The sequence below is a fragment of the Echiichthys vipera genome, assembly GCF_963691815.1.
Source record: "Echiichthys vipera genome assembly, chromosome: 12".
In the NCBI taxonomy this organism is placed as follows: domain Eukaryota; kingdom Metazoa; phylum Chordata; class Actinopteri; order Perciformes; family Trachinidae; genus Echiichthys; species Echiichthys vipera.
This window is the reverse complement of record NC_139837.1, coordinates 16305365-16320680: the sequence shown is the minus strand read 5'-3', so window position 1 is coordinate 16320680 and position 15316 is coordinate 16305365. Positions and strand designations below refer to the sequence as shown.

The following is a 15316-nucleotide window of genomic DNA, read 5'->3' as shown; positions in this document are numbered from 1 at the left end:
TTTATGGGCTCTATATGCCCCTAAATTTGTGTTCTTTTACTTTAAAGAGCACACACCGTCTGCTGTGTTGTTCCCAACTTACATCCATTCCTCTTTATCCAGTAAAAAGGTATAATGTATGCTAATCCCCCAGGTGTCAATAGGAACTCTGTTCAATACATTTGAGATAATAGTGAAGAAGGTGCTGCTCCTATCGAAGACCTGGAAGATAAAGTCAATGGCACAGTCAATAACAATAAGGTTGTAGGCTTTAATGAGGAATGTTAATTTGAAGACAATCAACTGGATTTCAGCTTAGCTGATTATCAACCTTGGACTTGTATGCGGGTGTTGATAATGATGGCAGTACAGGGAGGGCATTTTTATCTGTAACAGCTTGTTTCAGAGGAGCTTTTCAAACAAATTCAGTTTGCCTTTTGGCTGTTTAAGTTAGAAGGAAACAAACAAAAAAGGGTGAAGTTGCAAAAACCTAAACAAAGACAGGGTAAGACAACACTGCTGTTCACTGCACAGTGAACTTTATTTAGAAAATAACAGAAACACATTTTACAAAATATAAATTCTGGATAACAAACAGTAATTAAAGTTACTATAACCAAAGTCACTGGCCCTTCTGTGTAACGGACATTCACCAAGTTCCCACTGGAGCACTTTAAAGTCCCAGTCCAAACCTCCTCCTCATGTTACAGGCAACGCGGCCTGCTCCTCACTCTCTCCTTGATCCCATTCCATCAGCAGCTCTGAGGACACTTCTGTAAACAGATGATCCCAGTCCCAGCTCACATCATCCTGCAGAGCAGAAGAGAGGAAGAACAGAGGAATTACAGAGACAGAGGGAGACATACCATGAAAGAGAGCATGAGAAACAGAGGGAGCAAAGAGAGGAAAATAGGGGAAGGAGAGCAGAGGGTGTTAATGTACACATCATAAATCTTGATTACCTGGGAGACCGAGTGGCAACCTCCCCTGGTGCTCTAGAAACATCTGGACTGGCATTCGCTGGGAGCTCACAAGCTATATTTACTAAAAACTCACTCACCTCTTTCACCTCCTGTTCTGGCACTAAAACCTTGGTGAGGAGCTTCAAGTCAATCTCTCCATCCTGAAGAAAGATCGCAGTAAAATTCACTTAGCTTGCACAAACAGAAGTGATGTTGGTTGCAAAATTAAATGGACCACCTTGACAAGAAGAGAGGTAGAAATATAAAAGAGATATAAAAATAAATGTCCTTGACTTACTAGGGTCTGGAACGCAGAATAATACTTCAGATCATTGTCCAGATCTCTGTAGGTCATTACCCGGCTCGCCTGGATGCTAACAGGGGGACAGAAAGTCAAAATAGGCCTCAGACTAACAGAAATGCATTTCAATCATCAGGACAACAGGTCACATAAAAACAGTAGCCATCCTCACTGCAGTGCTTTCATACATGCAAACAAAGACTAAGAAGTGGTTTTGTAGAAGTTTGTGCACAATGAAGCTCAAAGACGTCAAGCAAAGACCACAGAGAGCAGGAGATGGTTGCCAAGTGGTAAACGCTTCAAATTGAAACCCAGCTGCTTATCTGTGGGTTGGAATTAAGTGGGGGGGCTCTCAAAGTGGCCGGGGCCTAGCAGTGCATGCCAGTCCTACTTACTGCACATTACACGCTACATTGCCCCCGCAATGAGTTCAATGTGGATATTATCTCGCACAGAGAGCAAGCCCCAGCCTAATAACCTCCACCGCTGTCATAGCCTTGCTACATATTCGACACATGTCGGCGTGTCTCTCACTGCCCTGTAAATCAAAGGGCCCGGTTAGTAGAGACCCTGTAAAAGAGTTGCATAAATCACACCCAACTGTTATTTCTCCATTTCAGCCGGATAAAGCAAGACACTCTACAATGGCACGAGTGGAGAGCAGGTAACCATCAAAGTCACCAGAGCAGGCTACTGATCTATTTTCCTGTGCACGGCCAGAGGTCAACTGTCAAACATGGGTCAGGGGACATGCTGTGTGTGTGTGTGTGTGTGTGTGTGTGTGTGTGTGTGTGTGTGTGTGTGTGTGTGTGTGTGTGTGTGTGTGTGTGTGTGTGTGTGTGTGTGTGTGTGCATCCTGACTCATAAGGATTTGTTTCTAAAAGTTTAAGGGCGCCACTACAGTACATTGGTGGAGCTGCAATTTGCATGGTGAGATCTTCTTCCTGTGCATCTTCAAGGTCTGGAATCACTGGAATATCTAAAATCCGAGAAAAAGAGACAATTACAGAGTGTTACAATTTACAGACGATTTAATAACATTTTGGAGACGTCAACATTTGAAAATCTGATTGGCAGCCAAATGACAGAATAATTTATGAAAAATACAGTAAATCCCCTGTGTATGTCTGCTAGAAGTGTTTGTGTGAATGTGTATGTGTGAGCATGTTTGCGGGGCACTTCCTCCCCTCCCTCTCTCTCTCTAGCTACATCCTCATAAGAGCTGCCCTGTCACAATAGCCATGCGGCCATGAATATTCAGGAGGCAAGGCGTCAGCTCTTCCTGCTGTGAGAGGGGCGCTGGCCAGGGGCTCCCCAGAAAGCACCCCCTGCTACCTTAGCATTTGGGCCCTGTCAGCGCTGCCCACCCCCAAGACCCACAGTGGCCGGTAGGCCGACCTCCATGTCCACTCTGCCACTCCGACTGGGGCGGCATCCAGCCATGTGCAAGAGTATTTGCTTGCGGGCCCATCTGTGTGGGGTCGGAAGTCACAGTGCGGCCTGGCAGGATGTGCAGTGCCAGGAGCCGCCAACCCGCTGCTCAAACAGTGGGAACCCACTTTAATTGGCAAAACGCAACAGGACAGAGGATGGCTCCACTCCCAAGAAGGACAGGGCAAACTTTCACAGCATTTTTCAGATGGACATTTGTTGGAGCAGGGAAATAAAAGAGGCATAATGAGGGATATAGAAATATCGGATTAATGAATGAAGATATAAAAAGCCCTTTATTGTGTGATGACATCTGTAATCTAAAGGTGACCATATAGCTAAAGAGGAATGTACACAACAATCAATGAGGAAGAACTGTTTCACAAAAGCAATTCTTTAAAATAAAGTGTATCATGTCAACAGTACATGTTTGTGTGGTACAGATAGCTGCCCAAAACTTTACTGGCTTCCCTGCCTTCATAAAAAGTGTGTTAACTTTGGGTGTGATGTGGATTTCTTGAACACTATACTATACTACTACATCAGACTGACTGCACACCCTTATTAGCTTTACAGCTGAGTGTTGACAGTGAGAGAGACGGAGAGAGACAGAGTGGAAGCAAAGTGTAGAGAGGAACAGACAGATGCAGAGAGAAAAAGAGAGAGCTGGACTGCAGGAAGAGGGTCGTCAGTAATCTCTAACCACAGTACTGCACCCTGAGGGGAAAGTCAATAGAGGAGCTAAATAGAGGTGAGGAGATGGAAGTGTGCATCTGATGTGAGGAAATATCTTGCCATCTATGTCACCATTCCTTCAAAATTACTCCTGAAAATAAACTGGAGTTAAAGAAACATCGATCTCTGATGGAACACTATATATTTCATTTCTCCATAAAAAGTTATGGGCTGTTGAGATTAAGAGAAATGATTTTGATTTCGAACATATTTCTCACAAAATAACTTCAAAACCTAACCTATCAACTTTCAGTAGATAACAAAAGCTCACCCTCTGTTGATAACTTATTTCTTTCTCTTTTTTAATTAAACCAAATTAAAAATGCCATGCTCGTTTAGCCGCTGACAAGATTCATCTGTGTTTCTGATATCCAAATAAATGCGGGCGCAGGTATTTCATATTCATGAGGCTCCGGTGACACTTTGTCCTCTCATTTACAAAGCACAGCGTTCAGCAGAATCCGTCCCCCCTGGACTCCCAATCAAATTTAATGGTCTTAGTGCAATGACATCAAAAAGCCTCGCCGTCCGGCTCTTTGCAAACAGCTTTCTAGGTTGTCTATCTGTCCACACACACGCCTTTTCATTTCAGCCAGTAATGTACTATTAACACAGTCCGTGAGAGTTCAATGTGAAGCACGGAGGCATATGTTGTCTATATGCAAAGTCTATTATTAAGTGAAAAAGGGAACAACATTTTTAAATGAGCTTCAAATTCAACCCATTACTGGAGGTCAAGTGGGGCATCAAAGCAGCCGCAAACAAGCCAGTGTTTTCTCCTGACGCAAAGGGCAGCTCCATCAGAAGGAGCTGTCTCTCCTCGGCAGCACACATTACCGACACTCACTTCCTTCCCTTGGCTGGACATGTATCAAGGTGGCTTTTGTCTGGCAGCGAGCGGGCCAAGTGTATCCTTATTACACGGTTGCATCTGGCCCCCTCGCTGAAGCATGTAAATATCAAAAGGGGATAATTTGCTGTGAATGTAGACATACTCCCGGCAGGCAATTGCCAGTCAGCGACTTTTGAGAACAGGACGTCTCTCCACATCACTTGGGCGCCTGTAATCTACGCAGGGGTCCAGTGAAACGATTACCTGGGCACAGAATCCATTTGAAAGGCTTACGGGGGACAATATTCAACACATCACCGGCTAAGAGTGAGACAGTGAGACGTGAAACAGAAGGGTGTTTTTTGCAATACTGTTGCTATTTTAAGTGACCAGCAGGAGGCTGTGGGGGTACCTGATGGGAAGATGGGAGCAGGGAACTGGGTTAGCCTTCTAGCTCGCTCTCTCTCTCTCTCTCTCTCTCTCTCCCTCTCCCACTCCCTCTCTCTCTCTCTGCTTGTAGCCAGTGGACATAAGGGATAAGGGTAAGGGACATAATCAAGATCGCAGGGGCTATCTCACTAACCCTCAGCACTGTAATTTCCAATGGCCCTGCCTCCGGCTTTGTATTAAGAGGTCTCCCTCCACAGAGTAATAATCTTTCCGGCGGCATTTACTGCAAGAGAACCAAACCTGTGGACTTTCCATTTGAGCCATTGCATACTATACAGTGATATACAATATACCCTATGTGTGCGTGTGTACATAAAATGTAAAAGAGACGTACAGTATTATAATATAAAGTATTAGTATATACATGAGTCACTGATATCACAAAGTCTGCCACAATACAATTTAGATTCAATTGAGGTGTCTGTGATCAATATGAGATGATAACATATACCCTTCTAATAAAATGACATCAATAAAATAGAGTTACATTTATATCAACTCACAAAAAGCAACTTAAATATGATTTGATCCTTTTAAAACTCTTCTCTTCCAGACATTTAAATAAAAAAACAAACGATTATTTTAAGTACAAAGAATAGTTGTCTTAGTGACCAGTCATTCAATATATCGATTCAGATTGATGGACCGTTACACCCCTGCACTTCATGTGATGAATCAATACATTTAAACTTCACAATATATAAAAGTATAAAATACACAAAGATATTGCAACATTTACAATAGGGCTGAGTGATAATTAAATGTAATTGTTTACTTTATCTCCATATTAAAATAATGTGACCGACTCTTTATCATCAGTCACCTTTCCCATGACAAAAAAGTTAAATATTTGAATAAACTAAAAAGACATTTGACACATTTCTTTTTCATTTTTGTAATTCATCACCTGTGTAACTTTGTTTTGAGTTATATAAATTATGTGTCATTCTTCTTCCTATTCTTATCATCATCATTATGTATTGCAATACTCTGAATTTAGAAACATTACGATGGACATTTTTAGACCAAGTTATAATATGCATACTGTAGATAAAGGGTTTAAACAATAAGGTATTTGTTTATTTGTTCTTAATGGTTAATGGTACTCAATACTACTGCAGACACTAATGTGTATAAGTCCTTCAGTATTGTCAGTTGAGTATTTCATGCTGCTAACCTATCTTTACTAAGGCAATTTGACCCTATTTCCCCAGCTGCCATGCGCCGCAAAACAGAACAATTATTCTAGGCAGGGTTTAGCTGAAATTTCCCCCCTCACTCCTGATATTGTTTGTGAGCAGAGTTGGGCCCTCAGGTGACTCAGTAACTGCTCAATCTGTATTCAACGGCACCTGCCTGACACTTTGTGTGTGCATGTGGGTGTGTTTGTGACTAACAATGTCGCTCTAGGAGGTGAGGGAAACACTTAAATCCCACCACGACATTCTCTATGAATCTAACCTCATGAGCATATTCACTTGTCATTTTCACCAAAGGGGCCATGCACACACACTGGCCGGTGTCCCACACTGGTCAAAGGAGGAACACACAGGCAGAGTTCTAACACCTGAATCCATGCTGAATTCAAGGAGAAATATGGTGTGAGCATCAGTGAAAAGCGATGATCTGACTGCCTGCTTATCTGCTCTACTTCCAGAGGATGAATGTGCTGGGCAGGAACTGGAGGGCTCCTGTTTGCCTGTGAGGAGGGACACAGAGTGGGGGATAGTGAGGGTGCTCTTACCTCCTTCATCATCTGATCCCTGGGGAGTTTGTGGTCGCAGGCGGCGGCTGTAGAAACAGGAAGTGTGGGAGTATGAATTATTTAATGCTTTCAAAATGCAGTCCAACGGTGAGGTCATCACAGGGAGTGAGTGAGTTGGCCCCTGGGCTACTTTGCTTTGATGATGGGCCTGTGTTTTGTCTTTCTCTCATGGTAGTCAAGACACTTGCTACAGTCTGACTGGACTTTTGAACAGTTGTCTCTGCCAAAAGACACTGATGGGGCAATGAGACGCCGCTGTGCTGTCTGGGTGACCAGCCTTTCAGCCTTAGACAAGATCACCTCTAGGATTTAAAAAAGAAAAATAACCCAGCTGGAGCAGCAGTCTGAATAAGTTTGACTGAGACGCTTGTGACAGAAGCACAACATAAGGGATTTTTCTGCAGGGTAACAACTTTACAGACAGAGCCTCTTTCTCACTGCAGCCACTCAGAGACCGGGCTCCAACTGCGATGATGAGTAAAACATAGACGACTTCGTCCTCTACCTGCCTCTCCTCATGATGTCTATTCTAGTCACAGAATGATGTGAGGGAGGGTGAGGAGAAAAAATAGAATAACAGGAAAACTTGGCTCCTAACAGCAATAAAAGTGATGACAACTCAGTCACGCTGGTTTTTAATCATGTTAAGTGATTGTTCTTGGAAGGCAAGGATCAGTTGCAACCAAGGACAATCTTAGAGTACGTTATTATTTCCACTTTACTGCAAAGGGAACAAACATTTAAACTTTAATGACTTGTTTTTAACAATACACAAAATACCTGCAAAAATGTAACTGGCATTGAATAAAATCAACTACTGCAGGAGTACAATCAAATATAGAGGTGGTGGCTGAGTGAACTTACTCTTCCAAGTCTTCAGCTGCAGGTCTTCTTGAAGATCTGTATAACAGCAGGAAAAAAACAAATGTTAGACAAATGAAATGCCACACTTAGATTACATTTTCCCTTGAAACAATGCTTAGCACAAAACCCAAAGACATATGTCAATAATCTTATTCTTCCTAGCACAGAGGTATTCAATGCATACATACTCTCTGTCTGTATCCAATGATCGTAATTCTGCTAAATCAGACGCATTGGGGTCTACAGTAGTTATGTTTTCTCCTCTCAGTTTTCTCAGACTCGTCTCCTGCTGGCTTATGCAGCTATTTTCAGACTTCTCTCCATTTACACAGCTCAGCTTGAGCAGAGCATGCCAGACACCAAAATACCATGTTTTGACACTTTCTATTTTAAGAAAGGCAGCAATCACACCAGACCAAAAAACAAAACATTATGTTTTACCCATTACGTATTTCACCACGTCAGTCATCATATAACATGAGAAAAGAATTAAAGCGGAGTAAGTTTTTGTGTGTTTTAATGTGTAGCCTAAAAATGTGTATAAGTTTATATGTTTTAATCTTTTCTCATGATGCAAAGTGCTCTTGCTAGTTCTCCTGGTTGAGTAGTGCCCCCTATTGGTTTTAAAACCAATACATCCAGTATAGCAACATACATCTTTTCCTTGCTGTCATTTTCATCCTTTCATACTGCCAAAAACCAAGTAGCAATTGATGTTAAATAAATACATACCTTTAAATAAATAGATAAATATATGTATATGTATAAAAAAACAAATAATAAAAGAGGTGCATTTTATAATATACAAGTATGCATGTTGGATCCATGTCCATTAAAATCACTGCACACTAATGTCAGTGTTCAGGGGCTCCTATAGCAATAATGCAACATAGACGTCACTAAAGAAAAAGGCAAGCCTCCTGTAAACAAGCACAAAATGAATTAAAGTTTCTAAGTCAATTCCAAGGAATCCCTCGTTCTTAATGAGGATGCTTCCTTTTTCTCCAATTAACAGTTTTCTGTATAGGGTGTAAAGCTTTTAAGGCTAATTTGATTTGAGACTTTGGGTTACATAAATAAAATTGACTTGACAATCAGAGGATTTCAATTAAGGCAAACAAACTCAACTCCAAAAAATAAAACTTGCACAAAAAGCTAGGCATCACGCCTTAAGGAAATCTGAATACCATTTTACATCACACACGGGGTGCAAATTTTGTTTGTTTTTGTACTACGGTTAAATTGCTAGTAATGTTCATATTTTAAAAGCCACTCAATACATTACTACTGTTTTTTTGCTGGTGAGTGAAGCAAAACTTCCATCCACTTGCCTATTTTACCAGCATCTGGCTAATGGGTGGTGCTCATTTTGTACCCTGATCACACGTCAACTGTCAATTTGAACACATACATACATTTAAGTTATGACGTAATTGTTAGGTGTATCAGAACAAGGGGAACATTATTACAGAATCTTTTTTTTAATATGGAAATATTAAATAAAAGTAAGACTGGCATGAAACACAATAAGCTAACTAGTCTAATCTCTGTTTAGAATATTTACTCCTGTTTAGTCTGTCTTATCCATGCTCTCTGAGAGTAGATCAACAGCCTTTAAGGTACTAGAATTCAACCAGACAGGGCAGAGAGGAGCTGAGGGAACCTACCTGCCTGCCCTTGGACTGTGTCCTGTCTGGGGGGCGGGGGTGGCGACACTTAAGACACATTACAGGCCCCTTGATTAAGACTCATGTAAGGCAAAGCGATAGACATGGTAAAACTGTCTGGAAAAAGTTGTTAGGGATAAAATATATTGTGACAACCTGGTTTCAAAGGTTCATCAATAAACTGACAGATCATTTAGTGTCAATTAGAAGTGATAGATCGACAAATCCCGGGATTTCTGCGCTGGGATTAGTGGGAGGAGGGCGGCGGTGATTGAGCATGAGGGGTGACATTGAAGGGAAAAGTCCTTGCTGGTTCCAGGGGGGACCATTACTTACTTTGTTTCAGAGAGGATCAATGCACGCGCAAACCCCTTTTACACCTCCTGTATTTCAATCGCTTTGAGACTGGGAATCAAGCTGGGTTACGCAAAAGCAGAGAAGCGACACGCTGACCTTCTGTGAGAAAGGAAAGATCTATTGAGTTCGCTGTTTTCCCTGCTTGCACTAACGATGCAGTAAACTACGCAAATAAGCAGAATTGACTCAGCCTGTTCACTTCAATGCATCTCCTGTGCCTTCACCTCCACTGAGACTGAAAAAAGAAGCACAGTGGCAGGTGGGAGAGAAGACAGGAGAGATATTTCCACACTACAATAAAATAGTCTTGTGTTGATTTAGTCATGTATAGTATTTAGATTTAGATTTGCTAGTACCTGGCAAACACCTTCCATCTGTTCCAAATATTTCATGAACTCTCCATGTTGTGCTCCCCGTGTAAAGAGCAGACTGCAGTGGTAAGGGGTGATTAAGTGGCTTGAACCCCTGTGATGAAGTGGCTAGCTGACTAACAGTGCCCTCCTGTGGCTGATGCATTAACCATGTCAATTACCGCCTTGCTCACAGATGAAGATGAATGGAGAGTTGCCTGCTCAGACAGGCTCCCTCTAACCTTGTTGATTCACAGCCTGAGTGCCAAATATGCACTGATAAATAAGCTCATTCAACAGCATGAGAGTTCATTAATAACACATAACGCTGGGACCACGGCTCACAGTCTCCGCCTTCGCAGGAGATGGAGGAAAAGGTGAAGATACATACTTGGCAGAACCAGAGCCAGAGTTTTCTTCTGCCCAGCCACCCTGCCGCCGGGTCGGTTTGGGAGGAGGGCCCTGGGAGAAGAGAGAACTTTAATAGCAAACAGCTTCATTGAATGTTTACCCACTCCCACTTAAGATAAACAAATCAAATTAGTATGCTATCCAATTAGGCTTTAAACTTGGAAGATAATGCACATAAATATCACGTTTGTGTAATGTTTTTTTTTTTTTCATAATCATTGGGCTGTTTTGTTAGATCAACACCTGTTTGACATAGTGGTGAATGGGCTATAGGAATATGCAAGTACAAAATCTCAAAATCTGTTTTTAAAGTGGAAATGTGGTGGCCCTCTTTTCTACAACAGAAAAATTCCTACGTACTAGGTAAAAGACAATACAATTCAAGTGTAATTGTCCTGCTAAGGTTGTCCTCAAATCCTGTACTCCCAACATATAAGTTGCAAGCTACCAAAAACATCCTGTACAGTAAACAACATGCTTGGTATGTGCACCACAGTCATCTATATGCACTCCATTGTTTTGTTTATTATTACAGTTTTCAATACTGTCCATTTCCAGCACCAGAACCTATGGAGCAGAGTGTGGGAACCGCTGTGGCCTGTAAGTTTGAACCTAAAATAGATCCACAGGAAAAAAGTGACCCTCTCCCTCTCATTCTTTGATTCTGAAAATAGTAAACGGAGTATGCGTCTCGATCCTGAGACCGGGAGCCTGAGACCAGCACTTGAATGAATGAATTCCTCAGAGCACACAAGGGTGGGTACTAGACAAATGAATTAGGAAAAAAAAAGGCACAACATTTCTCATTACTAAATTGGGTCTGCAGAGGACAAAGTGCTCGTGAAGAATTCCTTTCGTTTATGATAAAAGAGGAAATAATCTTTCATGGCTGGTTCCTTCACCAAAGCCATTTATAAATCTGAATGTCACCATTAAGCAGGGCAGAGGGAGGGGGAGCCACTCTGCTCCGCTGTATATTACCATTAATCGAGAGAGCTGAGGCTGAACAAGCTCCCTCAACTTTGTGTAATTAGTTACTGTCTCTTTATTAAGAGCAAAGGGGGTTACAATAGTGACAAGTGAGTCATTTTTGAATAACATTTTAAATGAAATCCTTCAAGTGATGTGAAATCCCTCTGATGTTTGGTATTTCTGACAATGAACAATTTTCATGAGAGACAAGATAGTAAGGTCAAGTGTCTTTGAGTGTAATAAATTCATCCTGTGACAGTGATTTAACTCTACAAAAATGGAGAGGATCATAAGTGTCCTGAGAAACCAAACAAATATGTGCCTTGAATTCTTCATGACCAAATATGATCCTCACAGTTGTAGTTAAACAGTTATGGCTGTTAAGGCAATTAACTTAGCTGTCGTAGTTTCTAATTCAGGATTCTCTGATGGTCTCTAGGGTAGGGGACTTGTGGTGGCCAAACCCTATGAGCCCATAAAAGCAAATGAGTCTTTGTTCAAAAGGATGTCAGGAATGTGACCAATCAGTTGGGTATTTTAGGCAGAAGAGGCCAGGGTTGATAAACGAAGACTGCAAATAAACCCACCCAGTCGCACGACACTCTGGAAAAATGTATTGCATGTGCACAGCAGGTCAGAGAGGGCACGAGAATACTGGTTCATACATTAGGGAAGTTGGCCAAATTTGGGAAGATTAGCCTAAAGCAAAAGCATCGCTGGAATGTTTTGCTTTGGGAATGTTGACTGGTTCATAGTTTGCCAATCTAGGAGACATGACTGATTCCATAAATGCAAGTGACAGTGTAGTTAAATTCTTTGTAGTATTTCATCTGTCACTTCTGACTTCTCTTATATATGTTTGCCCTATATTTAGTCTAAATTTAGTAACATTAACATGCCACCAACATGTTTTAAGAGGCAGACATCACTGAGGAAACTTTACGACAGCAAGACTTAAAGCGATTGATGTCACATTAGGCAGTATAAGGGGAGAATTTATGAAAATTGTTGGTAGAGTCATGGGGATTTTAGGGATGTAAACTGCTTGTTTTTCAATTAGACAATTTACAAGCGAACATCTAAAAGGTTTTCAGCTCAAAAAGGGTTTTAGAGCTTGCTTCAAAACATTTCATGCAAGCTAATCAGATCCAATACACACATGACAATAAATGGAGAGCAGCTACAGGCACTGTTTTGGAACAGATTTAAAACCTGCTGAAGTAGGAAAATGGCAACTGGAATTTCTCTGCATAAAAACTTTAAAACGTTATACCATGAAATGTCCAGCTGGTACTGTGTGTCTCAACAAGCCTGGATATTAAATCCAAACAGCAAACAATGACTTTAAGTCATGATAACAGACCAGTGTTTTTGAAACAAAGACTACTGTAAATGGTATAAGGTTAATGTCTGGAGCATTTTCAGCAGAAGCCATGCAAAGTCACCGCTCTTGTCATGCTACCTACCTCCTCGTCCTCCTGTGAGTCATGTTTGAGAAAAAATCAAAGTGCATATTGATGAAGACTATTGTGAGGTGAATTCATAACATGCATTAACTATCTATTATTGCATGTTCACATACTTCTCCCATTGAAGCAGATGTGGAGGACTTTCTCACATGACGAGAATCTTCAAGCGTTGATTGATCTGCTGCAAGGCGAGCTCTTCGTCCAGACTTTGTAACCTGGGAAATGTGCATAATTTGAAAATGGAAAATAGATTTTGATTTCATAAAACCAGAAGATGGCAGTTCCAATGACTACCAAAGACTTTGTGGTTTGGCTTTGCTTTAACGGTGCCATCTAATGAGCCAACCAAATGCTGCCTGCATGGACTTCAAAAAACAGAAGTTCAGGTTATTCCACTTTCAGAAGTTTGGTGTTTAGTATGCTTTTGCTTCGTGACTCCCAATTCTGTGAAGTCGCACTATGTAGATGTGGGGATGACATTTTTCTTTTTGCACATGTTAGGAGCATTATTCAACATGTAAACATAATTCTACTGAAATATATTTTACTGAATAAAATCTACTGAATTTTACTTTCAAATGCATTATTTGGATGTATTAACCAAACAACAACAGATATAAAATAGAAAACGCTTTTTTTAAAAGAAATTGATAGCATAGTCATAAGCAAAACACCCACCATTAGTAGAAAATTGTAAACTCAAGGTCTACCTCACTGACAGATCTAAATTAAGCCCTGGTTAGAGAAAGAGATAACAAGGAAATAGCACATTACTCTTTAAACGGGCCGTTGGACATGCCTAACGTTCTCTTCCTTAATAATTTTATTGTTCATTTGAGATGCAGCTGTTTAATGTAGATGAATAGGAGGAGTACTCATTCTGAATTGTAACACCGTACTTTAAAATGTATCTTCTATAACAACATATTGCCTAAGCAGTGTTTGTCTGTATTATTTAAGACTTAGACTTCTCTTTATTGTTCCTTTAGGGATGACTCTCGCAGGGAAATTGAATTTCCAGCAGCTTAAAAAAAGGTATAAAAGTATACCATCTACTATAACAGTTTAAGATAATAACTCTTAGCTAACTACGTATAGAAAGTAAAACAATAAACTCTTAGTTAAATATAGATGTAAGAATAGAGGTCAAATAAAAGTGTAGAGAAAACGTATAAGATAAAATATGTAGGACTATATGGCAGTAATGAACGTAAAATTAGATTATTGCACTTAAGTGGTGGATTAAGTTCATTCATTCATTCATCTTCAACCGCTTATCCCGGGGTCGGGGTCGCGGGGGGCTGGAGCCGATCCCAGCTGACATCGGGCGTAAGGCGGGGTCCACCCTGGACAGGACGCCAGTCTATCACAGGGCACATAGAGACGAACAGAGACAGACAACCATTCACACCTACGGGCAATTTTTAGAGTCATCAATTAACCTAACACATGCATGTCTTTGGATTGTGGGAGGAAACCGGAGAACCCGGAGGAAACCCACGCAGACACGGGGAGAACATGCAAACTCCGCACAGAAAGGCCGAGGTCGGGATGCGAACCTGTGACCTTCTTGCTGTGAGGCGACAGTGCTAACCACTACACCACCGTGTAGCCCCGTGGATTAAGTTATTGCCCAAAAAAGTAGAAAAGTGTCCAGGTATGTATGAGTAGATTATTGGGGCGCACAGGGGCGCACTCAGTCTGTTGGTCCTACACTTGGGCAAGAGCAGCCTTCCACTGAACAGGCTCCTCTGGTTGCTGGCGTTGGCATTTTCATTCACATTGTTAGAGAAATCATAATATTACTAATAGCATTGAAATAGTGTCATACTTGAAGAATCGTTACAGGTTACAATAAATATTAAAGTTATGGTCTTGTTTTCATCACAAATATGTTTAGCACATATGGAAACTTAAAACTCAAAAATTATAAATTGGCAAAAACTATTAAATGATTTAGGCATTTCAAATGTAGTCCCTTCATTTAGCACAACCCATACGTTTTTGTTTGGGTTATCATTTATTCCTTTGTTAATGTTTTACGGCCTTTGTGCATTCTAATTTATTGTATTAGGCTATCATTTCTACATTTAGAAATATATTTTTGGTATTGTGTATTACCCTGGAACATGTACTGAAAAATAACAATAAATATGCTGCTATGAGTACACATTAAATAAAGGACACCAGTATTTGCTCGTTATAGAGAAAATAGTTGTAACAGCCATTTAATTACAATATGGATACACCCAACTATGAATACTTCGTGTACGTTTTTCAGTGGAGTGGGCAAGAAAAGCCAGGTAACGTGTCATAGCATCTGCAAAGCATTGAGCTGTGCATGTCGTATGGCTTTTAACCATAGAAAGTATATAAAACAATTAGCTAACGTCAGCTACAAACTAACAGACAAACTTTCCAGCTGCTGTTGTTCATAAGCGGTAAAGTATACTGTTCCTTTGCTGATAACAGGTAGGTTGAATATCTGAATATCTCATTCACTTACTGTTGTTTACGTTAGCTTAAAGCTAAGTAGCTAGCTTCGCTGCGCCGTTACACTATGCTCTCAACTTCATTTACAGAGCACACAATGAATGTTACCTGCAGCCCGTATGCCTTTTACTACGCTACGAGTCACTCACATGTTTTATCGCTCCAATATCTCCGAGCTGAAAGTGGTCGTCCATTTCTCTCCCCCTCGCTACCATGGATGCTCACTACCACCACGGACAGCGTCTTCCTGGTTATCGAAAAGCGTCACATGGCAACGC

At 40.9% G+C, this 15316-nt stretch overlaps 1 protein-coding gene across 1 annotated transcript; it reads right to left on the bottom strand.

Moving 5' to 3' along the window:
* Positions 1-461: 461 nt before the first annotated feature.
* ift43 (intraflagellar transport 43 homolog (Chlamydomonas)) lies at positions 462-15283 on the bottom strand. The gene is made up of 9 exons (XM_083924882.1): positions 15188-15283; positions 12659-12760; positions 10085-10155; positions 7320-7355; positions 6435-6481; positions 2149-2221; positions 1240-1315; positions 1040-1102; positions 462-789 (listed from the first exon to the last, which is right to left on the bottom strand). The coding sequence occupies exons 1-9, from the start codon at positions 15251-15253 to the stop codon at positions 679-681; spliced, it is 645 nt and encodes a 214-aa protein (XP_083781008.1). The 5' UTR covers positions 15254-15283; the 3' UTR covers positions 462-678.
* Positions 15284-15316: the final 33 nt, after the last annotated feature.

Coding starts and splice junctions, on each gene's coding strand:
- ift43 (XM_083924882.1), bottom strand. CDS start 15,253: ATGGTAGCGAGGGGGAGAGAAATGGACGACCACTTTCAGCTCGGAGAT. Junction 10,156..12,658: donor CATCTGCTTCAATGGGAGAA/GTATGTGAACAT, acceptor CTCTTCTCCCAG/GGCCCTCCTCCCAAACCGAC. Junction 790..1,039: donor CAGAACAGGAGGTGAAAGAG/GTGAGTGAGTTT, acceptor TCTGCTCTGCAG/GATGATGTGAGCTGGGACTG.